This window comes from Squalius cephalus (assembly GCF_949319135.1).
Source record: "Squalius cephalus genome assembly, chromosome: 2".
In the NCBI taxonomy this organism is placed as follows: domain Eukaryota; kingdom Metazoa; phylum Chordata; class Actinopteri; order Cypriniformes; family Leuciscidae; genus Squalius; species Squalius cephalus.
The window spans coordinates 45,781,374-45,806,636 of record NC_137123.1 but is presented as its reverse complement, the minus strand read 5'-3'; the positions used below and the strand labels follow the sequence as shown (position 1 = coordinate 45,806,636).

The 25,263-nt window shown below is 36.7% G+C and overlaps 2 protein-coding genes across 2 annotated transcripts in view; one reads left to right on the top strand and one right to left on the bottom strand.

Moving 5' to 3' along the window:
• Positions 1–22,274, top strand: part of toporsa (topoisomerase I binding, arginine/serine-rich a) — a 26,620-nt gene extending 4,346 nt beyond the window's left edge. Inside the window, exons 4-10 of the mRNA XM_079855671.1 lie at positions 1,371–1,457; positions 1,683–1,741; positions 1,851–2,018; positions 18,424–18,526; positions 18,608–18,847; positions 20,806–20,928; positions 21,073–22,274. Coding sequence (XP_079711797.1) covers positions 1,371–1,457; positions 1,683–1,741; positions 1,851–2,018; positions 18,424–18,526; positions 18,608–18,847; positions 20,806–20,928; positions 21,073–21,111 — 819 coding nt within the window. The 3' untranslated portion in view covers positions 21,112–22,274. The remainder of the gene's footprint in view (positions 1–1,370; positions 1,458–1,682; positions 1,742–1,850; positions 2,019–18,423; positions 18,527–18,607; positions 18,848–20,805; positions 20,929–21,072) is intronic.
• Positions 22,274–25,263, bottom strand: cdkn2a/b (cyclin-dependent kinase inhibitor 2A/B (p15, inhibits CDK4)). Its single transcript, XM_079863878.1, has 2 exons — positions 24,876–25,263; positions 22,274–23,335 (listed from the first exon to the last, which is right to left on the bottom strand). Exons 1-2 carry the CDS (start codon positions 25,008–25,010, stop codon positions 23,084–23,086), a joined length of 387 nt encoding a protein of 128 aa, XP_079720004.1. The 5' UTR covers positions 25,011–25,263; the 3' UTR covers positions 22,274–23,083.

The window sequence follows — 25,263 nt, the reverse complement described above, 5'->3', positions numbered from 1 at the left end:
ATTACTTGGCTTCTGAAATGAACATCAACTTTATAATAATATAGTGTTGTTGTAATCGTTAGAATAGAGCACTTCTCTTTCCTTCCAATGTCAGCAGCCCGTTTCGCTCTTTAGAGCATGATGAAAACCTAATATGACAACATGCTTTACGGTCAAACAGTTTTGTTTCCTGGTTCATGATAGAGAGACCAACGAGAGTGTTCCTTTTGTTTTTTGGCATTGACATAAATATTGTATTTCGAAAAGTTTGCTACTTCAGTATTTGTTGATTTTTTTCCCCACATGTTTCCATGGTATACTGTAGAACAAAGGTAAGCATTTCATAAATGTAAAAGTTTAAAATTGGCAAAAACATTTAATATATGCAAAGAGTCAAAATTTACAGTGTTGACCCTTTTTCTTCATAACCTCTGCCATTTTCTCAGAAAGGCCCGGTTCTTGCCAGCTATAGAAGGGTGGGCTGGCAGATATGCTGAGTGGGCAAATGTGGGGAAATTTGTTTGGAAAATGTATTTATTCATTAGATATTACTTGGGTGCACATGTTATTGTTTGTTGTTTGTGGGTCAGTAAATCAAGCCAGTGACTAAACTGTCAGTTTCACATTATTTCTCTTAATAGCGTGAAAATAATCTGTTGTTTAAATTGTGATTAAATTATATACAGAAAGCAATTAAAGAACGCTCCCTTTATAATCACTGGAGCTTTCATTCATACAGCACAAGTTTATCAGTGTTCTGGACTCTCACCAAAACTCCCATTATAATCAGTGATGCTGTCTACACTGCACAATGAATCTCTTATTTACATAGTGTTTGCACTGTTAGTTATGATGAAAGCATTCGGGAGAGTGCAGAAATCGAGTTGTGTTGACGAGATCACTGCATTTAATGCACTCAAGAGACATGTCTGTTATCGGCTACATTGCTCAGAGTCATCGCTGCAACCTTTAATGCCACGGGAGTAGATCTAAATATTATGCTATAATCAACACTTTTCACGATTTGTTTATCGACAGCTGTAATAGTAAAAACGTTGTAAAGTTTTCGAGAGAGTTCTACATGTAGTACTTATTTCATATTCAAAGATGTTAGTCAATCATAGCAGTGGGCATTTACATTAAAGTCTCACAGTGGACACGCCCCTTCCAATAGGGCATTCAAATCACAAGGCTAAAATCATGGTAGATCAGGCCTTTTATTTCTAAATTATGATATTTTTTTGACAATGTAAAAATCATACTAACATTTTAAGTTCACCTCAGTAAACATAAAAAAATGCATTCCATGACCCCTTTAATTGAAACAAACAATTGAAGACACCATCCCACCTTTAGATATGTCTATAATACAGCATCTCATGTTCTTATAGATAGGAATAATTGGTGGATCTGGTCTTGATGATCCAGATATCCTAGAGGGAAGAACAGAACGATATGTAGTCACACCATTTGGAAAGGTGAGTGTCTCTGCATTGTGTCTACTGTGCTTTCTAACATGCATGTTTATAAGAGAGCATATTTGGAATGAATATATCCCTTTGCTTGAATTGAACTGAGAAGTTGATAAAATCACAAATTGTTAGGATTTTGCTTTTAAATCATGTGGTAACCATAGTATATCACAGATGGGCAGAGCCAGAAGGTTTATTTATTGACACTCATTTCCTCCTCTCTTTTGACAGCCATCTGATGCGCTAATTTTGGGCAAAATAAAGAATGTTGAATGTGTCCTTCTTGCAAGGTGATTACACTGGCATGTATATGACTTTTATATTGACTTTTACTTGAAATGCCTGCTGATTTTATATATGAAGGACAAAAGTCTAATCTAGAACTAATCTAATCACAAGGCATGGGAGACAACACACCATCATGCCCACCAATGTAAATTACCAGGCCAATATTTGGGCACTGAAGGAAGAGGGCTGCACTCACCTGCTAGTCACCACAGCATGTGGTTCTCTCAGAGAGGACATCCAGCCGGGGGACATTGTTTTGATTGACCAGTTTATTGATAGGTAAGTATTCATTTGTCTATAATAATTTGACGTTACACTTTTAATTTCACCCTCACTTAAAATAATATTTTAAAGACAATAGAGGTGGAGGACATACAAAGCTACTAAACAATACTGAATGAAGCAAACACTGAGACATCCTTTGACCTTTGTTGAAGGTACTAGAGTCGACCCCCATACTAGAGCTGTTCAAAGTCAAGGAATCGACTCCTCATCCAGACACAATATTAAAGCTGATATCGCTAAACAAATTTAAGATAAATTCTTATGCTTTTTTTTCTTCTTCTTGTCTTCCGTTGGAATAATGAATAAGAATGCTTCTTGTTTGCTGATTGGCTGCTGTTTGTAATAAGCTACTTAAAGGTGCTGTATGTAATTTTTTTTGACTTCGCTAAAGCATGAAAATACCATATGTTTGCAGATATTTAGGAAACCTAAGTTCACATAGCCTAACGTTTCTCTGAAAAACAATGCTAATGCCAGTTATTTTACTTTGAAATGTTTGTTCTGTGTTCGAATGTCTGTTTTTGTTTTGGTCTGTGTGATTCCGCCCACTGCTAATTTATCCAATAGTATTTCGACACCCCAGGTTGCCAGTAGGTGGAAATAGAGCCCTGCACGGGCCTCAAATCTAGGCCCGAGCCCGGCCCTGGCCCGAGACGCTCAGGCCCTAGCCCGACCCGTGTCCGACAGCTCATCAGAATTATCAGCCCGAGTCCGACCCGAGCCCGTTTTTTTTTTTTTTTTTTTTTTTTTTTTTTTCACAGCGGCAGACTGACATTAAAATATGTTCGTTTTGTTAGTTATGTTTCTTTTCTTTTCATTTCTTTATTAAGCTAATTTAGACAAATGTTGGGAGCATTTAAAAAAAAAATGACGACCAAGCAGCCGAGCCAACAGTGAGTAAAACATGTTTGATCAATTTAGCCTCTCAAATCAACGCTAATACTTTACTTAGCTACAATAAAATCCATAGATGTAAAACACTTCAAGCATATCACACAGACAGTTAGTTTAATGTTTATTTATTAAACCACAGTGAGTAATTTTTTTTTTTGAAATACTGAGGCAGGCTCAGGCTGCTTGCAACAGCGCTCGCAAACGAAATGAGCAATAGTCAATCTAAACAAATTAAATAAAATAAATAAAAAACAAACTTGCAGGTTATCTTACCTCAAAAATGCACCACAGAACATGGCCATTCTTTTTTCCAGTAGTTTCCAACAGTTAAACGAAAATAAAGTCCAATCGAACGAAAAACGAAAAACATCAGAAGTTTCCAACAGTTAAACGAAAATAAAGTCCAATCAAACGAAAAGTTAGAATAGTCTCTTACAGAGCATCGTGGAGAAAAAGAATAGCATCCACAGTGGAAGATTTTAACCCAGTCCTCTCTTCTATCACTCGCGATTTTTCTCTTAATATTCTCCATTATTTGCACATGAGGTGAATCGTTGGTTGCGCTGACGGGAAACCACTTGTGTGTGCGCGTGTGTGCGTGCGACTGTCATGTCAATCATATGTCAGTGTAAATAATTATAAGATTATTAAAGTTATGAGGTTATTAAATGTCTTTCTATGTTTGTTTTTCTATCGTCGACGTCAATTTCTCATATTTTTTTTTATTAATGTCTAAAAATATAAAAAGAAGGATAACTCAAAAAAGGCCCGAGGCCCGGCCCGCATGTGAACTATGACGTGAAAATTGGCCCGAAGCCCGGCCCTAGGGGCGTAAAAAAGTCGGGGCCTGTCGGGCTCGGGCTGAAATGCAGGGCTCTAGGTGGAAAACACAGCGTTTTGCAGCCATGGAAGCCAGCAAACGAACTGGGTCAGAGATCGCAGATTCTACCCAACCTAAAAAGCGAATCTAATTGATCATCAACTTGCATTGTAAGTCTCCTCGCCTTCTATTGTCAATTGCGCTCGCTCCTGTTGCGTGTCCTCAATCTGGCAACCCGTGTGAGTGTCGAGTCTGAGGAGAAGGGGGCGGGGGAAACAACTCTCTCCAATATTTAGAATTTGGACTGCAGTACCCATTTCCACCACTAGCTATTCATTTTACATACTGCACCTTTAATTTGAATGTCAAAAGGTTGAATTACAAATTTCTATTCACTTTTGTTCTGTAGTGGAATTACAGTTAGAGCACATAAAGAGACCAATATGCTTAATGAAGAGCAGAAGTCAAAGCTGAAGTTGACAGAGTTTTGAAGTCAAAGTTCTCCACACTTCCAAAGGCTGTAGTAGGAGTAAGATGCTCCAGCCTAGAACTAACTTTGGACTCAGAAACACTAGTGCTTATTAGGGGCTTTCACACCGGGTAGTACTAGGAACTAGCCACCAGGATGGTTCACCGAGAACAAATGGTTCCCCTAGGAATGTTTTCCTGGTTGCATTCGCACCGCCAGTAGGAACTCTGAAGTGACGTAAGTGAAAAAGTGACTTTTATTTTAACGTGTGGTGGACCTTAATTTTGACGGCTCTGAGAACGCTAAAGCCTGAGCTCACAGTGCTATCTCCGTGTTCATTAGTTTACGATCTGTCTAACAGTCCTGTCTAATACGGTAATAATACATAGAAGGTAGACGGTATATGAAAAGGTATTAGTGTATGGTGTGTGGTTGATATCCAGTGTTGCTAGATGAGCAGAAATCATGTTTGGCTTGGTCCCCTCAAAGTTTGGATTTTCTCCTCAGCGTAAAGGTTAAGAGGCCCATCTATCACTGTTTTCCATTTTTGTAGAGTTAATTTCTGGAGTAAATATATAGGCTGTAATCTGTGTGTTTACACAGCCTTTTTAAAAATGGCAGGTGCTGGTGTTTTGCGTGCGTTCGGCCAATCAGCATACACTAACGCCATGGATAGTTCCTATAGTGCTGGTTTAGACCCTACTCTGAAGTAGGAACTAAATTAGTTCCTCCAAAAGGAGTTCCTAGAACTAAAATTGCTACTAGTTCCTGTGGTGTGAACATGCCAAAATCCGGGTACTTCCGCCAATAGTTCTAGGAACTATGAAAATGTTCTTCCGGTGCGAAAGCACCTATAGTCATATGGATAATCACGTTATTTCTACAGGTTCTGTACAGGTTAACAGTACAGATAACTTTAGCAACATCTGAATATTGTATTCTTCTGTATAATTCTGTATTCTATTGTATTGTATTGTTCTTTACGCAAATATTAATTTCATTCAATCATTTAAAGTCATTATCTTTGACGCACTCTGTCCCATATACATGAGAAAGTTTGGTAAGGGTCACTGGTGTGTCATAGGAGTCAAAGGCACTTCTCATCTGGAACATTTTGAACTCTTCTGGAGACTATTCCTTTGGCATGGTCACATGCGTCTCATAATAATAATAATAATAATAATAATAAACAGCCCCTGCAAACACAATTGGATAAAACACAGGCTAGCTATATCTTTTCCCTTCAAGGCTGAGTTTTGTCAGAACATGAACTCTACGGTCCACACATGTGCACAGAGCACTGATATAAACTTTTGTATATGATTCACTCTCATAGTTAAAATATAGTGGCCAATGGTGCAATAAATCCTAAAAATTACACATGCTAAGTATGCATAGCCTATGTGTTAATGGATTCATGTAGTGTGTTATTGACCTTCATGACCTTAGAAACAGTTGTCTCATACAACTAGATGAGAAGAGCAGAATAAAATTAATTAGTTCAAACTGACAATTCTTGATTTTTTTGTATGAGCAAATTAATTAATTACAAAACAAGTACATATCTATTCTCTGCCAAGCCAGGCTAAATAAGTAAACACTTATACTGCATTCCTGTCAAGTCAAGTCATCTACATTTATATAGCGCTTTTAACAATGTAGATTGTTCCAAAGCGGCTTTACAGAGATACAAGGATAGTTTCGCAACGATCATTAGTTATTAACTTAGGGGCCGCGGCGCTAACACAACACCGTTTTAACAGGAAACTACACAGACTTTAAACGCGAAACCTGTGAGAACGCTGATGGCGTGCACATGCGTATTACGAGTTCAGTCTATTGGTATGCGCGTTTGAATATATGTGCGCAGGTTTGTAATTCCCTACAAACCAAGCCTTAAAAAACTACTTGTCTGGCCTTAACATTAGATACAGAATTGTATCACTTCGGCGTAGATACGCGAACCGAATTTTCCCAACAACGCCTTATCTGTAGAGTGGTAAAGGGATCCTCCATAAGGAGAAACTAGTTGGCAATTTAGCACCACGTTATGACATCGGGTCCAGGCGCAGGTCCTTCATCAGATCTGGATACAGCCTGGATCTGGCAGGCTGCGGGAAAACCTCGGGATAAACAAAAACACTAAAATTACTAAAATGGCGTAGATGCCATTCTTTTTATGATGTAACGAGTACATCAGGATTTATGGGAAGTGTTCCCGGTTCCGGCTGACCTGATCTATGCAGCCTAACATTGAATTATAGATATCTATAATGTGTTATGTGTATGCTAGGTCAAAGAGATGTGTTTTTAGTCTAGCTTTGAACTGACAGAGTGTATCTGCTTCCCGGACAATGGTAGGAAGACTGTTCCAAAGTTTTGGTGCTAAATAGGAGAAGGATCTACTGCAAGCAGTTGATTTTGATATTCTAGGTATTATCAACTGGCCGGAATTTTGAGATCGCAATAGACGTGAAGGACTATAATGCGTTAAGAGCTCGCTCAAGTACTGCGGAGCTAAACCATTTAGTGCTTTGTAAGTAATCAGCAATATTTTAAAATTTATACGATGTTTAATAGGGAGCCAGTGCGTACTTCCTGGTTCTGGTAAGAACTCGAGCTGCTGCGTTTTGGACCAGCTGTAGTTTGCTTATTAAGCGTGCAGGGCATGAGGTCATGAACGCATGAACTAATTGTTCCGCATTTGTCAATGAGAGCATATGGCGTAATTTAGATATATTTTTAAGATGGAAAAATGCGGTTTTACAGATACTAGACACGTGACTTTCAAATGAAAGATTGGTATCAAATAGCACACCCAGGTTCCTAACCCATGATGAAGACTTAACAGAGCAGCCATCAAGTGTTAGACAGTATTCTAGGTTTTTACGTGAGGAAGTTTTTTCTCCAATAATTAGAATCTCTGTTTTTTCAGAATTTAGTAGAAGGAAATTACTAGTCATACAATTTTTTTATATCAGCTATGCATTCCGTTAATTTTGTGAATTGGTAGTTTTCGTTAGGTTGTGAAGAAATATAGAGCTGAGTATCATCGGCATAACAGTGAAAGCTAATTCCATGCTTCATAATGATATCTCCTAATGGTACGGTAGCATGTACAGAGTGAACAGCAGTGGTCCTACTACTGAGCCTTGTGGTACGCCATACTGAACTTGTGATCGATAAGACGTCTATTTAAAAGAATGTTGTGGTCAATAGTGTCAAATGCAGCACTAAGATCGAGTAACACTAATAGAGAGATACAACCATGATCAGATGATAAGAGCAAATCATTTGTGACTCTAATGAGAGCTGTCTCGGTACTATGGTACGGTCTAAATCCTGACTGAAAATCCTCGCAGATATAATTTCTTTCTAAAAAGGAACATAGTTGTGAAGATACTGCCTTTTCTAGTATATTTGACAGAAAGGGTAGATTCGAGATCGGCCTGTAATTGACTAATTCTGTAGGATCAAGTTGCGTTTTTTTTAACAAGCGGTTTAATCATAGCCAGCTTAAAGGTTTTTGGTATGTAACCGCACTGGCATTAGTAGTACATTTAACATTTAGCTCAAATGATCTATAGGGAATTTTAATAATTAATCATGAATATGTTACAGTTACATTAATTTATTCGAAGTTGAAAATAGATCGATTTGTATATATGAATAATCAATCACAACGAATTATAATTCATCATTCATATATCAATAATCCTATTTCAGATCGATTATGAGATAACCCTTAATGGAAAATTAATGTAATTATCGAACAGTTGTTTGTCCCGCAAACGACCATAAGATTAACTTACTAACCTTCTCAATAAAGTTATCACTTCTTATAATTTCAAAAAGGAATAGCTTCTGGCCATGAAACCATTCTTTTTGTCCTTATAAAATTTAGGTTACTAAACCATAATCAAATTGTAAAGCCTGTAGCTAGATCAAACATTTCAGGGACTCGTAATGTGAGAATTATAGACAGGATCAATCAAGTATATATGGAATTTTAATAATTGGACTAATACATTGAACTAAGGAATACAAAATACTACAATTTACACGAGTAAATATGTATGTACAGGACACGTAAACAAAATACAAGACTAAACGAATAACGAAAATCAGGGAGAGGATGAAAGAGATCGGACAATGAGACCGGAAAATGGGAGAGATGAGAGAAAGTGAAACTAACATGTGCGATCACAGAAAGATCACAGTTAGGCAAAATCACAGACAGTAACCTTTTGAGAGACACAACAAGAAATCACATCAATCAAATCAAAAATCATTACTTGCGTATGGTTCTCTTTGTATTTGCTGAAGAAGAGCTCTTTTTAGAGCGGGGCGTGTTTCCTCTTGTCTTTGTGGCGAGCAGACTCGCGCGAAGTTTAAAGGTTCACCGAACGTGAAGTTGCCAGAAACATGATTCAGAGTTCATCTCCCTTTGTGGAGAGGCGAATATGAAAATAAAACTTAGTAAAGAAAATAAAACGGAGATGAGGACTCCCTAAGGAGCCATGGAGCCAGGAATTCTCTCAGACGCAGTGCTCGTGCACGTCCTTAAGGAAGAGGAGCGCGCGTGTGTTTCTGCAGGGCTTGCGCTCTCGTCTCTTCCGGTGAGCGCGGTAGCGGGATTTTCAAAAGAGTCTTTTCCTTTGAGTTGAAGTTGTCGGCTGAAGTCCGAAGACGAAACCAAACTAAAAGACTGCAAGGAAAGGAAAATATAAACGGAGAAAAGCTCCCTAAAAGGGAGCCATGGATGGTCTCGCTGATGAAGAGGGTTCGTAAAAGTGCTCTCCGGAGATTTCCTGAGTTGGTCTTTATGGAAAATATGGGTTGACGCCTCTGTTCGCACAAACACCCAATCACCTTCAGAGATTTCAGAGCGGGAAGAAGTTTCTTTGTCCTGTCAGACAACGCCCACTCGAATGAGTCATGAGGAGATGGGCTTTGAGCTGTTCGGCTCCCGAAATATGAAAAAGTGTAAAATAATGTATATTACTTCATTCTGCTATCGAAATTCGACTCTGTTAGATTGAGAGAATCTCAACGATATCACACACGTCATATGAAGATTTTAGGAATATCAAGTTACATAAGATATGCATATTTACAAACATTTTAAAGTTCGTTACATGGCTAGAAATAAGATTTACCCAAAATGTGTTGTACACTAGGCTACAAATGGAGATGAAGCTTAAGGAACTAAACACGGTACACACCTGATTTGTCTAACCTTATTACCAAAGTTTACCAGAATACACAAACTACACCACGTAAAAGAAAAATTATGAGATGGGAAATTACATCCATGTTTACATTTCTTTAGTGGTTATACATATAGAAAATGTAGGATTTAAGTAGGAGTAAAGATTAACACTTTAATTCTGCTCCACTCCTAAAATCTCCGTTGCTTGACATTCCATTAGGCAATAAAACAAAGTGGGGGGGAAGGCAATTTCCAGAGAACGTTGGTGAACATTCTCTAACTAAAACACTATTGATTAAAGAATACATTTCAAAACCACACCTCTATTATAAAGCAAAACTAATCACACATGCATAATGTAATTGTACTTATATTAAAGGATATTCTATCCTAATTCAAAACACAAAGGGATGTTTGTGTGTGTGTATGTCACATAGAAAGTTTCATTATCTCTCTGTGGGTCCTTTTGAAGCTCCCCACAGGGAAGAAGAATGTTGGTTTCAGGTTTCTGGAGTATCTCTGAGATGCCATAAGTGTCAGAAAAGTCCATTTGTTCCAGTCTCTCTGGAGCCTGGCGTATGATTTGTAATTTTGAAGTCACGAGGTTATAAGCTTTGGTAAGCTTAGCAAAGAACGTTTTGGGCAGGAATGTGCTTAGAAAACACAGAGAGTCCGAATTTGTTAATTCAGAATCACACGAACGAATGATTCAAATAGCCCAGTCGCTACAGGTACGTATCCTAGAGACAAAGATGAATTGATGATTGTAAGAAGAGGATCTATGACCTCTGGAAGCATCTCTTTCAGTAGCTTAGTTGGTATAGAGTCTAACATACATGTTGTCGGTTTAGATGATTGAATGAGTTTAGCGAATTCTTCCTCTCCTATAGCAATAAATGAATCGAATTTTTCCTTAGGGAGACTACAATACACTCCCTGATGCGATACTGTAGTAGACGTTTGCGTAGTTATAATTTTGTCCCTGATAATATCAATCTTATAAGTGAAGAAGTTCATAAAGTAATTACTGCTGTGTTGCTTGGAAACTTCTGTGTTTGAAGCTTTCTTTTTCGTTAGTTTAGCCACTGTTTTAAATAAATACCTAGGGTTTTGTTTATTTTCTTCTAATAGGGTTGAAAAATAAGCAGATCTAGCAGCTTTTAAGGCCTCTCTGTATGCAATCGAACTATCTTTCCATGAAATGCGAAATACCTCTAGTTTTGTTTTCTTCCAGTTGCGCTCCATTTTTCTGGCTGCTCTCTTAAGTGCCTGAGTGTGCTCGTTATACCACGGCATTGGACTATTTTCTTTAATCTTTTTTAAGTGCAACGGAGCAACTGTGTCTAAAGTGCTGAAAAAGAGAGAGTTAAAAGTTTCTGTTGCAATATCGAGTTCTTCTAAGCTATCTGGGATGCTGAGATGATGAAACTGATTAGGAAGATTATTAATAAAGCCATCTTTAATGGCTGAAGTGATAGGTCTCACATATTTGTAACACGGAGTCTGCTTTGCAGCCTTAGCTAAATGTAATTTACACGAGACTAGATAATGATCTGAGATGTCATCGCTCTGCTGCAGAATTTCAACGGCATCAACATTTATTCCGTGTGATAATATTAGATCTAGAGTATGATTACGTAGGTCCTGACACGTGTTGTCTAACTCCAATAGAGTTCAGAATGTCTTTAAATGTCCATCCCAATGCATCTTTTTCATTATCTATATGTATATTAAAATCACCAACAATTAGTACTTTATCTGCAGCCAATAGTTAACTCTGATAGAAACTCAACAAATTCTTTGATAAAATCTTTATGGTGCCCTGGTGGCCTGTATACAGTAGCCAGCACAAATCTCAAATGTGATTTGTCATTTACACTATATATTTTTACATTAAGCACCAACACTTCAAAAGAAGTATATTTAAAACTAGATTTCTTATTGATTTTGAAAATATTACTATAAGTTACAGCAACCACCTCCCCCTTTGCCTTTCAGACGAGGTTCATGTTTATAACAGTAATCTTGCGGGGTTGACTCATTTAAAGTAATGTAATCGTTTGGTTTTAGCCAGGTTTCTGTCAAACACAGCACATCTAGATTATAGTCAGTAATCATATCATTAACAATAAGTGCTTTTGAAGTAAGGGATCGAATATTCAGCAACCCAAGCTTTATCATTTGCTCATCTGTATTATAGCTGTTTTTTATTTGTTGAACATCAATTAAATTTTTAACCTTAGATGGGTTGAAACGTTTTTTGGATTTCCAAATTCGGGGAACAGACACAGTCTCTATGTGATGATAGCTGGGTGAAAGAGGCTGTATGTGATGGGATTTATTTGAACTTGGTGACGTGAGACAGCTAGCAGATGGTCGGTTTAGCCAGTCTGTCTGCTTCCTGACCCTTCCTGAAGCAGTCTGTCTGCTTCAGACCCTCAGTCACCTATCAGAAACCAAATACAGACATTGCCTGTTACACAAATACCAGAATAGATACACTGGTAACTGTCATCGTCCCGCTAGCTCTGTTTGGCACACTCTCTCTCTCTTTTTTTATTTTATTTTTTATTAATCATCATTAATTATTAGGTATCCTTCGAAAGCCTACTCCTTTTCATCCTGTGGGCAGTGTCAGGTTTCATATTACAAAATTTACTGCGCTATTTTACAACCAAAACTAACATAACCTTAACAAAGTCTTAACCTAATCTTAACAAAACACATCATCTGAAACTCAAGGTTTAATATTTGGTGATTGCATTGTGAAAGAACAAAGAAGTGATATTTTGACACAGATGTATTCATTTGTGACAGGAGAACACATCAAACAAAATCTCTCCTAAAAATCTCTTAGGAACTTCAATTTTTTATATCAACTTCATATTTGGAACACAACTTGGTTAGACATATGGCTTTGATTTTATAGCCTTTTTAGATTTAAAAATTATTTGGTAAATATATATTTAATATAAAATAAAATAAATGTTATAGTACAGTACATTTGCTTTACAATTAATCATTTTTCTAGAGACCAACCTTAGGTCTGTATTCCAAAGCATTCATGAATTACAACCAAGTCTGGATAGTGCATTTTCACATTTTTACTCAAAGGGGGTTGACAGTATTGTGATTGTGTGCCACGAGTGTGTACACAACCACCCTGTAATGATACAAATCCACCCACTCTTCTTTTTTTAATCCCTATAAATCATAAGCAGTGTCTCAGAACAAGCCATTTGCGGATTGTAGCTTTTGTGACGTCACAAATGCTTAGGCTCCGCCCACGACTGCTGGCAGACTCTGCTCTATTAGCATAGACCCCGCCCTGAGTGAGCTGTACACAGTCCGCCATGTTTATCTCCTCACCAGAGCATTTAGCATTCAAGTAAGACATTTATTTGTATTAAAGCTACTAAAGTATTCAATCAAGAGCAGTGAGTGATTTTCTGTTTTTCTTTTGTTGTTTGATTCATATTAACAGCATATATAGCAGTAGGTACTGTATATTATGCTGCTTTCACTTTAATATACAAATCTAATATACACATGCAATTTATTTACTTGCTGTTTACGTTAACAGACATAACCGACTGTGTTTATGTGAACTTTTTGTACTTTTGACATAACCTTCTGTTTATTTGGCAGTTTAAGCGCAGTACCATAGACATAATGAATACATAGACGCCCTATTGGCCGCTGGAACGTACGTCAACGGCGCCGCCATATTGCGGAGGGCAACTTTCCCATAACTCATAACGGGAATTGAGAAAAATGCCTGCTTCGTGTGCTGCTTGGGGCTGTACAAATTGGTGCACAATTGAAAACAGGTCTCGGGGAATTACCTTTCACATGTAAGACTGAAAAATTGTTTCTGGTTGTATTTGGTCATTACATAATTAGTAATAGTAACGTTAGTTGGCCACCGGAGTCAGTCAGACTAAAATAGCTTGCGATAAATAAATGATTGTGTGACAGTGACAGGATGTCCATTTTTAGACACGCGTAGGGTTGCCAACTTTCTGAAATAGAAATACGGAACGGGGGGATGGGGGGGGGATTTTCGATTCCAGTTTTGGATGGGCCAGACCAATAGTGGGTGGGCCTTAAATTAAAAACGTTATCCAATCACTGTTTAGCCTAATAAATAAATATTGACTGATAAAGCCTACTGTTAGATTATCTGTGCGTATACATAATATAGATTTTAATAGCTTGGTGCTCTTTAAAATTGTTGTTGCATTGTTAAAAGTTTCGGTGCATAGGACGACCTATATCCACGATCGCTCTCCATGGTTCTGACCAAAGAAGAGCGCTTTGGAATCTCCATTACGCATCATACCTGGGCTGCATTTTCTGATAATGTTACTCTTAGCGCGCTACAAAGACTCTTAAGATATAACTTAACTAAAGGTATACTACCACTAAAGGTATACCATTGCTAGGCGTCTTCAGGGCTATCATCCACTCGCGAGGCAGAGGCGCTGGCGCCCTCCTAGCAACGGCGCTGTTTTTAGTAAAACATGATTTTGACGACTTCATTAAGTTTTGTTTTGTAGAAAACTCTTTTTAAAAGATTTTCATTTTGTATAAATTGTATCTTAATTTTGATCAATGTTTTATCAACAAATTGCCCGTATTTATTAAATAAGAAGCAAATATATAGCAGCCAATGTAATAAGGCGCCATGCAGCACAACTTGCATTGCACGTGAACTGGAGGGCGCCGAAACTCAGCTTGTGCCTCACAGATTTGAGAAATATAGGCTATCTATTACAGAAAGCTTGAAATGTCTACTTTTAAACTAAAATATTCAAACCAAAATAAATAGGCTACTCTCTGATTATCCATATGAAATGTGCATTTCTCTTTGCAGCGACACAGAAAACACCAATTTATTACTAAACAAATAAATGTCTCCTTGCTAATTTAGACACATTCATAATCATTACTTTAACCGGTTCTTTGTGGCAAGCTTTATGCGTGCATGCGGTCATAGCGATTATTATCCTGTACCAGCCTATTTAAGTAGCCTAATTGAATTAATATAAAGGGGCGATTTGTCCACAAATGGCTTAAATGAACAACTACTAGTCGACTAGAAAAAAAAATTAGTCGAAGGCAGCCCTTATTACACATATTTTCGAACCAGCAGCAGGCCATTCTGGATTGAGCGAGCGACCCTACGGAATGAGCGAGCGAGCGGAATATTCAGAAATGCGCTCTCCGCTCACGAGCTCTGATCGGAACAAACCCGACCACTGTCTGCTGAACTTGCGCAGCAACATCAAAATAGACATAGCCAGCTTTTTAAAAACTAAACATTTAGACTATTTTAGTGCACTGAATTTATTTTCAAAAATACGGAACAAAGTGCGTTCCGTATCAGTTCAATACGGAACAAGACTTTTATGTGTCAAATACGGAACGATTCCGTATTATACGGAACGGTTGGCAACCCTAGACACGCGCCCGATGCGTAGTAAGCCATACTCAGGGTATTTTTATTTTTTTAACAAATAATTAATTATAACGTAGGGCAATAGTCAGTGGTTAAATTGGGCCGGGGCTCTCCGGGGCTCAGCCCCGGCACATAAGCCTGCTCGTTTGCAGTCAGTTGCCTACTGGAAATTATGTCACATAAAATTTGATGAAAGTGATGCTTTTGAAAACATATTTCTGATTATAACTGAAAGATTTTGAAATGGCATGTCTATTTTGTCTCGGGGGAGCTGAGATGAGAACAATCGGGACACGGCCGTATTCTTGTTCAGCTGCTTAATCTTGTTGTCAATCGACCATGATCGCGCACCGCTCGCGCATGCCATGCGCATCTAGGCTATTACTCAGAACTCCGACACGGATAAATGTACGCAGCAATAATGAATGTTCCTGGGAGATCCGTAGTTGCGCGGGATGTGGAAGCGCGCAAAAGTTCCAGAACCTTCGATCTACTGCCTTGGAAAAAAAATGGAAAAAAAACCCGAGCTGCTGGCCGCCGCTGCAGCAACAGATCAATTTAGTCAAGTTTGTTGGTTGTACAAAAAGTGCACTGGCCTTGAATGACATTTAAGGTAAAAAATGCTTGGCACATTGTATGGGTCACTATCATAACAAGGTAATACAAAGTGTAATCAAGCGTTTTATATTTAATATGAGGGAAATAGGCTACACATGCCATGGACGTGACACAAAAAATCTTTAACTTATTTGGTGGCAAAATATTTTTTTGTAATTCTGTGAATTACACTGCAAACCAAAGTAATACTACCCACCGGATGAAGAAGGGTTGGCTCTCCACAGAAAATAACATATTCATTTTATTTTATTTTTCATGTTCGCATTTAGGAGGAAAAAACAATGTTACGGACGGGACCGCTCTGAAAGTGGCACTAAACGACTGTTTAAAACTTTCACTGAGACCTCAAACAGAAAGCACAAAGCCTTTCTTTAAAATGAATTTCGTTTTGTATTAATTGTATCTTAATTTTAATCAATGTTTCATCAACCAATTGCCTGGATTTAATAGAGTAAATAAAGTAAATATAGCAGACAATAGATAAACACGACACGGAGGCGCCGGCTTGTGAACTGGAGCTCGTCTCATAAATGAACCGAAACTCAGCGCAAGGTAGCCTACTTGCCTGACAGACCTGAGAAATATATCTATAAAAAGCCTGAAATGTCTTTTAAACAGAACAATTCAAAACGAAAGAAAACAGACCGCTCCTTGAGTAGCCTAATCCGTATGAAATGTGCATTTCTCTCTGGCGCGTTCACTACTGCGAAGATTGCGAGGATAGCATCGTCAACTTCATCTATGCAGGGCACTGACACAGAAAACACTTGTTTATTAATAAACAATTAAAATGTCTACTTGCTATATTTTACATATTCATAATCATTACTTTTGCCGGTTCTTTGTGACAGCTTTTAGGTGCTTTATTGGCAGCGCCACCCTTACATCAACGTGTCACCACCTCATCAGCACCGAAAACAGGACATTTTTTTCAATCCCTGTTTTGGCAGGGGAAAAACTGATCAGAAAATGTAACGAAACGTTGTAGAAATGTAGTGGAGTAGAAAGTATAATAATTGCTGCAAAATGTAACGAAGTAAAAGTCAAAAGTATGCACTATTGATTCTTCTTAAGTAAAGTAGGCCTACAGAAACAAAGTATTTGTACTTCGTTACATTCCACCACTGCTGATTAACAGTAGGCTAATGTCCTAATACCTGTTGATACTACAACAATGCAAATATGCTCTTAACCTTGCAGTTTTTCACATATCATGTAAGACTCAATTTCTCCATTTCTTTGCACAAAACTCTCCAGAAAATGCCATTTGATAGTTTATTTTTCAAAAAAAAATCCCGCGGGGGGCATACCCCTGGACCCCCCTAGGGAGAGCCCCCCCCCACATAATAAATCCCAATTTAACCCCTGGCAATAGTATTTAATAGTGTATTGAATGTTGCCACAGACTTGTATAAAATTATACAATGATCCAGTGGGAAAATTAAACCATTAATTTTTACATCTTGTTTTCAATACATTTTTAGTTAATACATTTTTGAAATAATTTTTAGTTTCAATAAAGTTTTATGATTTTTTTTAGTTTTTTGTCATTTTAATTATTTTTGTCTACATTTTTGTTTTACATAATAAATATATATATATATTACACACACATATTATTGCTGTCAAATCGATTAATAGCAAATTATTGTTATAATATTATACCACTTGCGATTATCAATCTATTATAGTTATGCTGTTAAATTATTGTACTAGTCACTATTTAACTTATTTTTTATTGTCTATATTCTGTAATTGATATTTCATATTGTATTGCTATTATTATAGTATTATACATAAACTATATGCTATTATCAATATATTATTATTATTATTATTATATTGTACTTATATTATATAATTATACTATTCATTACTATTTTATTTTTTTTATTTGCTGTATACTGTTTGTTTATTTTATTGACTTAAACTATTTACTATTACTTCTCACTTTATCTTATATTTACTATTTTCATTGCACTGTAGTTGTACCATATCATATATTACCATAAAGGATCCATCAGTTATCTTCGTTATTGTATATTAGGAGTATCTATCTGTAAATATCTATCATTTTAGTGCTATAAAAATACAGAAAGCAGCCTGCCGGTGTGATTTGTAGGCCTATTTGCCGATTAGTTTAATTTTATCAATGGCGGTCAATTCTAAGCACAAGAAAAGCTAAAATCAGGTTAAAGACAGAAAATGCTTTTTCCACAAAAAGAAAACTTTATTTCATTTATTGTGAAAATAAAATTATATCTCAGTATGGGGGTCTTCACAGTTCTTATCCAAGAATAAAAAGCCAAATACATGACAAGCCTGAGCTTTGACAATTCCTTATTAAAAAAATATTTTATAAGTCTAATTATCGAGATTTTAAATAACTAGAGATGGAACTTTTTGTACACCACGTACAAACCACTGAAATGGGTTGATAAATGTAAACGTTATTTTTGTTTTTATCCAGAAAAACTGCAGCTCACCGGTTTACTTGCATTTGTTTACAACAGAGTCTTGCCCTCAGCAATATGGCGGACACGTTGACGTATCGCAGCAACGTTCCAGAGCAGCCAATAGGGCATCTATGTATTTATTATGTCCATGCGCAATACCACGTGAGAGAGAACTTAGTTTAATACTCATGGGACCCGTCGACTGACGTCCAGCTTTCTGTGCGCATGCTTTAGATGTGGGTGCTAACCTTTAAAACGCATGCAGATAATAAACTTTCATAATGATGAAGAACATGTCACGTGAGCGTGACCGCGATAGAGATGATAATCAAAACCAAACAGATGTGGTTTTTTTTTGCAACTGTCTTTATTGTTCCTCACAACTCACCTTGTCAGTTTGATGCATATTCTTTTTCATTTCCTTTTCTTAATTCCATGCCAAAATGTCACACACCACCTTGAAATCAAGGACAACAAAACGTGTTCAGACATTCTATGACGGGCAGCCCACCAGCCCCCCAGGTGTGTGTCACATCCCTATGGCTGAACCTTTCTGCAGCAGGACTAGAGAGGTTAGTGACATTTCCCAGCTCTCTGTCCTTATTGTTCATCTTATCTTATTCTCTTCACCTTTTGCTTACCTCCTCTCGTAGGTTCTCCTGGAGGTTGCCCAGGCACTTGGTGTGAAGTGTCATACTCGAGGGACAATGGTGACCATAGAGGGTCCTCGTTTCTCTTCTCGGGCAGAGAGCCTAATGTTCAGACAGTGGGGTGCTGATGTCATTAACATGTCCACAGTACCGGAGGTGGTTCTTGCCAAGGAGGCCGGGCTGTGCTACGCTAGTATTGCAATGGCAACTGATTATGACTGCTGGAAAGAGCACGAAGAGGCGGTGAGCAGATAGAAGCCTCTGTGTGTGTGTGTGTGTGTGTGTGTGTGTGTGTGTGTGTGTGTGTGTGTGTGTGTGTGTGTGTGTGTGTGTGTGTGTGTGTGTGTGTGTGTGTGTGTGTGCGCGCCTGCTTTACCATATTCATATTTTTCGGGACATCCAGGAGCTCAATTCTATTGGTGGTGTTGGACTGTTTAAGACTGTTTGTAAAACAATATATAAATAAAGTAAATTATTTTTTTACTTGTAAAAATGCTGTAAGTTTTCTGTCAGCAGACCTCCGTTTGAAAACCCCTGGGTTATAGCATTTATAATAATTAGCTGTAAATTAAAAACCATAAAAGTCTTTAGAATGACCCCATTTAGATAAGTAAACTTCATTTGAATCAGTTGAGTTCAAGCCATTATTCCCAATGAGCTGTGCACAGGCACAGCTGCACATTTCTGATGTTACTCCCACACAGACCAAACAGATTATGTGCAGGAGGCAGACTTATAGATGTGTGTGGGGGGAAAAAGTGTAAAATTTCTTTAATCAGATCTATGTGAATGGACAGTCCATTTTGATTTCAGTCTGGAACGGAAACTTAACTGAGTAATTCTGTGCCAAAATACACATTCAAAAGATTAAAAATTTCAAGTGCAAAGTGTTACCAAACACTGTCTTATTAATAAACTACACAATGTAATGTTTGAGTAATTTAGTAATTTATTTTAGGTCAAAGGAAGATTGATAAATATCTACAACCTTGGACCCACATGGTATTTCATTGGTTCTTATGTTTGTGGCACATACTCACTCTAGAAACAAAAAAAAAATTAAAAAAATGTAATCCATTTTCCAATACTGGTCTGCTGCTTCTCTACAATTTAATTAGAGTGCCATAAATAGAAGCATTTGTCTCTTGCTTACACATGCCACATAAAAGCCCTTCATATTAAAAAAAAGTTTTTACGGTTAATTTTCATTGTAACTAGACCATGTGAGTTTTAACAGCGACAGTGTGTATATAATCTTTTGATGCCATGTCAAGAGAAAGGGCAAATGTGCTGCTATTGTGTTCATTCAAAGTTGTTTGTATCCTATTGGTTTAGAAGGATTGTTATAGGATATTCCTTTTTAAGTCAATAAACTCTCCACAGATTATAGTTTCCGATAGCCGGACAACCGGTTAGGCTTGTAGTTTGAAGCAATGTTTACTTCCCCTTGCAGTTCAGAGTCCTCCTTCCGAGTTCCTGCTGCTGACCTCTAGTTTTCACGCCCCACTTCACCACATCCTTCCGTCCCTGTCCTGTATTCTCATTCTCTCTCTGACTCATGCACAGACAATCATTTTGCTGCCAGATCAACACATTTTGCTGCCAGCCAATTAGTCAGTTCCTCTAAAGGAAAACATTGGTGATGAAAAACAGTCTACAGTTCAGTTTTCTTTCTTGATCACATGGATTTTTCTTGTTGCTGTCTTAATTCAGTAGGTTAACTATAGATCCTGCCATAGTCCCCTGTAGAATTTGAATGCACAATGTAGCTGTAGACGACTATGACTTACAAAGTCAGGCATTAGAGACAATAGACCATTTGTTGCTTGAGCATAAAACTTGTGAAAGGTTATACATGACTCATGGCAACCTTATCTGCATTATCTGAGTGGCCACGGGCAAACGTGAGACTCATTGAGACTTAACAGTGTGATATCTGTTTTAAAAAAAATTTAAATCGGATTTTAAAAAAAATATGATTTGTTTGTTTGTAGAGGTAACATACAGTTTTAAGAATAAATGTGATCATTTTAAGGTCCGGATGCATTGCACCTTCATATCTTATCAGTTAATGATTATCTGTGGCTTGCTGGTCCATTAATAGCCTTTTTTTTAATGTACCATTATTTTTGTTTTTCCTATATATTTTTATAAACCTGCATGTACCAAACTTAGCTCCAATTTTATTTTCTTTTTTCTAGGTGTGTGTGGACAATGTTCTAAAAACCATGAAGGAGAATGCAAACAAAGCTAGCAGCATCCTGCTCACAGCAATCCCACAGATCAGCCAGATGGACTGGGAGAGCACAATAAATGCACAAAAAGTGAGTTTAAAGCTCTTGAAATTAAGTCAATTACGGTTTTATTTTATCTTATTTTAATATATGTAATTATATAATAGATCTTTTTTTCTGACATGTATGAAACTTTCCATGTCATAATTTGTCTTCCTTTCTGTTGTTGTCCAGTTGATGTCACAGTCTTCAGTAATGTTGCCCAAACATTAAAGTACTCTGCCATCAAGGAGCCATGAAGATGTGGTGTCCACAAATGTAATCATGTACCTGTTAACAAGTGTGACATTCTTACCGCTATATTAACCTAAATAAAATAAAAAAGAAAATGGGTTTGTTTGTCAGCCACACTGACATGAATGTGCATTTCCCACTCTTTAAAATACAGTATTATGATGTTGTTGTTTTTTTTTTAACAATTAGACATAATGCATGGAAGCATTGGTAGAGGGAATGGACAGGATCTTTTGATTTTGGAATGTTTTTTTCAGTGCCTTTTAAATGTAGTAAATATAGTAGTAGTGTATTTGGTTGTTTATATAGCTAAATACATTTCTCTCATAACCACAAATAAATGTATGCATTTGTTCCCCTATTATATTATTATTCATTTTGCCACATTTCAATGAGCAGTGCTGAAACTTCTCCATTTTGAGTCAGCAGTGCATTTGTTTTTCCAGAGTTTTGTAAAGAACGGATGTCTATTTGTAACAAAAATTGTTAAACTGGTTGCTTGTCAGAAAAAAAAAAAAAAAAAAACTTTTTCTGCAGTATTTTTCCCTCAAGCAATCTTAACAGAAATATGGTCATTGTTTTTAAAATAATATTTCTGCTTTCAAAATGGAGGCCTTCCTAATCCGACTTTGACTACAGTAGTTTCTGAACATATTCTGTTTTTCTGTTCTTTCCATGAGATTAGATCAGCTTGCCAATACCTTGCAGAAATAATTTTACAAATAGAGATGGAGATAAACTCCCAAGTTAATAGGTAATTCTACAAATAACCAGACATTTTTGGTACTTTAAAAGTTAATTCTCTTTTATGTTATTTATTAGTTTTCTACATTTAGTTCTCTATCTCGTACAAAGTGCCAGTATCTGTATTCCACACAGGTTATTTGCAGCCAGGAGATAAAATGATGTAGGCAAATCAATAATGTCTGCAATCAAAATTATATCAATAATAACAAACATTCCTTTCCGCACAAGCTAAATGTTTCTTTGGACTCTACAAACCCCAGTAAAACAGTGTATGCTTTATAAAGAACAAAACAAAGAATTTAAGTTTCATGGAACACAAGATGCAAAGAGTGCTACTAGGGTATAAAGTCAGTAGACTATCTCAGTGCTCTGGATGTGGTAGGCTATAGTTCAACTTTCACAAAAAAAAAAAAAAAAAACATTTGGTCCAACCACTCGAGAATGTAGAAAAACCATAACAACCTTTTATTCATGGTTATAACATTTTAAAAACATTCACATAGGCTATGTAAAGGCTAAAAGGCTTTTTATTTTATTTTTTCTACATTCTCAAGTGCATTGGTCTCGTTTTTTAAAAATAATTTAAGCTTGCATGGTTGAGTAGGCCTATTTATAGTTTAAGCTTATTCATAAAATATAATAAACGAAAATATCTTTACAAAAAAAGAGAACTGACGAAACGGCTCACGAAAATGTAAATTTCGCGCTATTATTGCATTGTTAGCATAGACTGCTCAAAACGGACGACTTGATTTCATTACTTCATCGATTTGATTCCATATAGCCACATCATTCATCACCATGCCTAAGTTAAAAACAAATATTTTGTATAGTCTAGTAAATAATTTGTATCATTACGTCGTGTACAGTTTTTAGTAGGCTAACATTATCGGTAATGCTTCAGACTGAAGGTTGGGTTTCTTTCATTAGTTTATACCAAACATAAAGCGGAGATGCTATGCCTATTCAAAAATGAAGAACAAAAAATTCTCAAGGAAAACATAAATATAGCCTATAGCCTAGGCTACTTAAAATGTTTAGCCTAAACTGCAGCCTATCCACAGACAGTAGCCTAATAAATAACAATTCAAATGCATTAGCTAACTGCGCTCATTCCTTTACTTTTTTAAATACAGTAGGCTATAGGCCTGTCATTTGTGAAAAATGGGCTATATGTATGTTAAAAAAAAAAAAACTTTAGCGTTTAAAAACGACTAAGAAATTCAACCACGTCCACATGGTCAGCCTGCCGTGCCACATCCACAGGTCGTAAATTGCAGTGATCCGTTGCATTGGGATCAGCGTTAAAAAGGATTAAAAGCCGCACAGTGTCTATGAATCCGGCTCTGGCAGCATCGTGCAGAGGAGTGCTTCCTGTCCCGGGATCAGGCAGATTAGGATCCGCTCCATATTTCAGCAGCAGGTGAGCCAATGGTGTGTTACCCATCATCATCACCTGCGAAAAACGTGAAATGTTTTCGCTTTCAGAAAAAAAAAACTACTGTTTGGCATAAATAGGCTAACTGTTCCATTTAAAATAAGCTGCAATTTCTACTCTTGCATTATTTTAATCATTAAGGAACAGATTATTTCGTGCAGTAAGAACATTGTAGGCTAATTGTAGGTTATTCAAATTTGCAGCAATAATGAAATCATTCACGGGCAGTAGGCTATATTTAATGCAACGACTCATAACATTATCTCATGTTTTTATTAGCCTTTAGTAGGCTATTGTTTATCAGTTAAGTGCGTATGAGTATGCACACTTGTGATATTAAACATCTTTCGTTAAAAGATTAAAAGCTTTATAGGCTACCTATAAGCCTGACACTTCAAGCAATACGGTGGTTTTACAATTTCTGCATTTTTGCTGTCTGTTCATTTTAAGTTTAAGAAACTATAAGCCGACTTTGTAGGCACTTTATTTGACCCCCTCCAGCTTTTTTTTATTTTTATCCTATACAGAATGAATTGCAACATGGAATGAGCTGTAACACCAATCAGTTGAACCGACTAGAAATTAGCAACGAAATTATAGCTTATACGTGACCAAATTGTTTAGAAAAAATGCTTTTAACGTCTGGTTTAAAATGTTTGCAGTTTGTGAGGGGGTGGTGAATTGTGATGGGGGGCTATTTATTTTGAAGAAGCAAATAAAACTGGACATTAAATCCATGGCAGAATGTAAACGTCCAGGTTTTCTATTAGATTTACAACCCATCCTGGTGGTAGTGGTAGGCTAAAAACAGCATTTTTTAATTTATTTTTTTACATAATTTACAGTTTAGGAATAGGATTTTTTTTTGTTGTTGTTTGTTTAACTCAAGTAGGATAAGTAGATTTAAGAATACTAAAATGTGACATCGAGACACTTTTTTGTTCTTTGAAGCACATGATTTTATATCGTCGTTTTATCCAGGTGCTAAAAATCTACCTTAATTATCTTACATTCAAGACAAATAAAACAGCAAAGTTTTGTTTTACTATTTTTGTTTTCTTAAGAGTTTTAAAAAAAGGCCATTTACTGGTGCTATGTTAAAATATAAAGTGAAATAGGCTGTTAGGCTAGTGCTACCTACCTCTACAATAGGCTACACTATTGAGATATTATTAATATATTCTTTAGACTATACAAAAGAATACATCAAGTCATTAGAATGACAATAGGCCATAGGCTATTATAAATAGGCTAAGGCAAAAATGTTCCAGTTAGTCTATGTAATGATAAATAGGCATTTTAATACAGAAACAAATAAGAAAATTAATTTAATTAATTAATAAAAATTTAATTCTGTAGCCTATTAAACCAACTGCGAGAAAGAAATAAGTGAAATCCTAAAGTGATATTCATTTATTTGTCAATAATTCAATAATTTTACCTTTCGTACATTTAAATGCCTTTCTGTTGTATGTAGGCTAATAACTAATATTGTGTATGTAAGCAGTCCGTCTGATGTAGGCTTTATATTATTAGGACATCTGAAAACGTTGCCTACCTGTATAGGCGTTCTTCCGAATTTATTAACGTTGTTGACATTCACTCTGTTAGAAAGTAAAAACTGAACACGGCAAGTGTTTCCAGTGGCGGCTGCTTTGGTTAGTTCATCCTCGGCATGCATCCTCTTCATCATCAGTCCAATGAAGAATTTCACTCTGACAGGTAAAAGCAATGAGGACGATATGCGAAAATAATCACTGCATTTCAATCTTCCCTGTCACAGACATAAAATGTTCCCCTGCGCTACGTAAATGAGTTGAATCAGCTCCTTCATAAGCTGTTGTGCCTAATAATTATTACACGTAGGGAGAATTTGTTCGGACTTGCCTCTTATCAACGTCACGGCAAACCGAAACCGTGCTGCAGTACTGTATGTACTGCGCATG

What these genes read in the sequence shown, in the direction of transcription:
- cdkn2a/b (XM_079863878.1), bottom strand. Translation starts at nt 25,010, where the DNA reads ATGATGAAGAGGATGCATGCCGAGGATGAACTAACCAAAGCAGCCGCC. An exon ending in TCGGAAGAACGCCTATACAG is followed by an intron (nt 23,336 to 24,875) that starts GTAGGCAACGTT and finishes CGTTTTTCGCAG; the next exon opens with GTGATGATGATGGGTAACAC.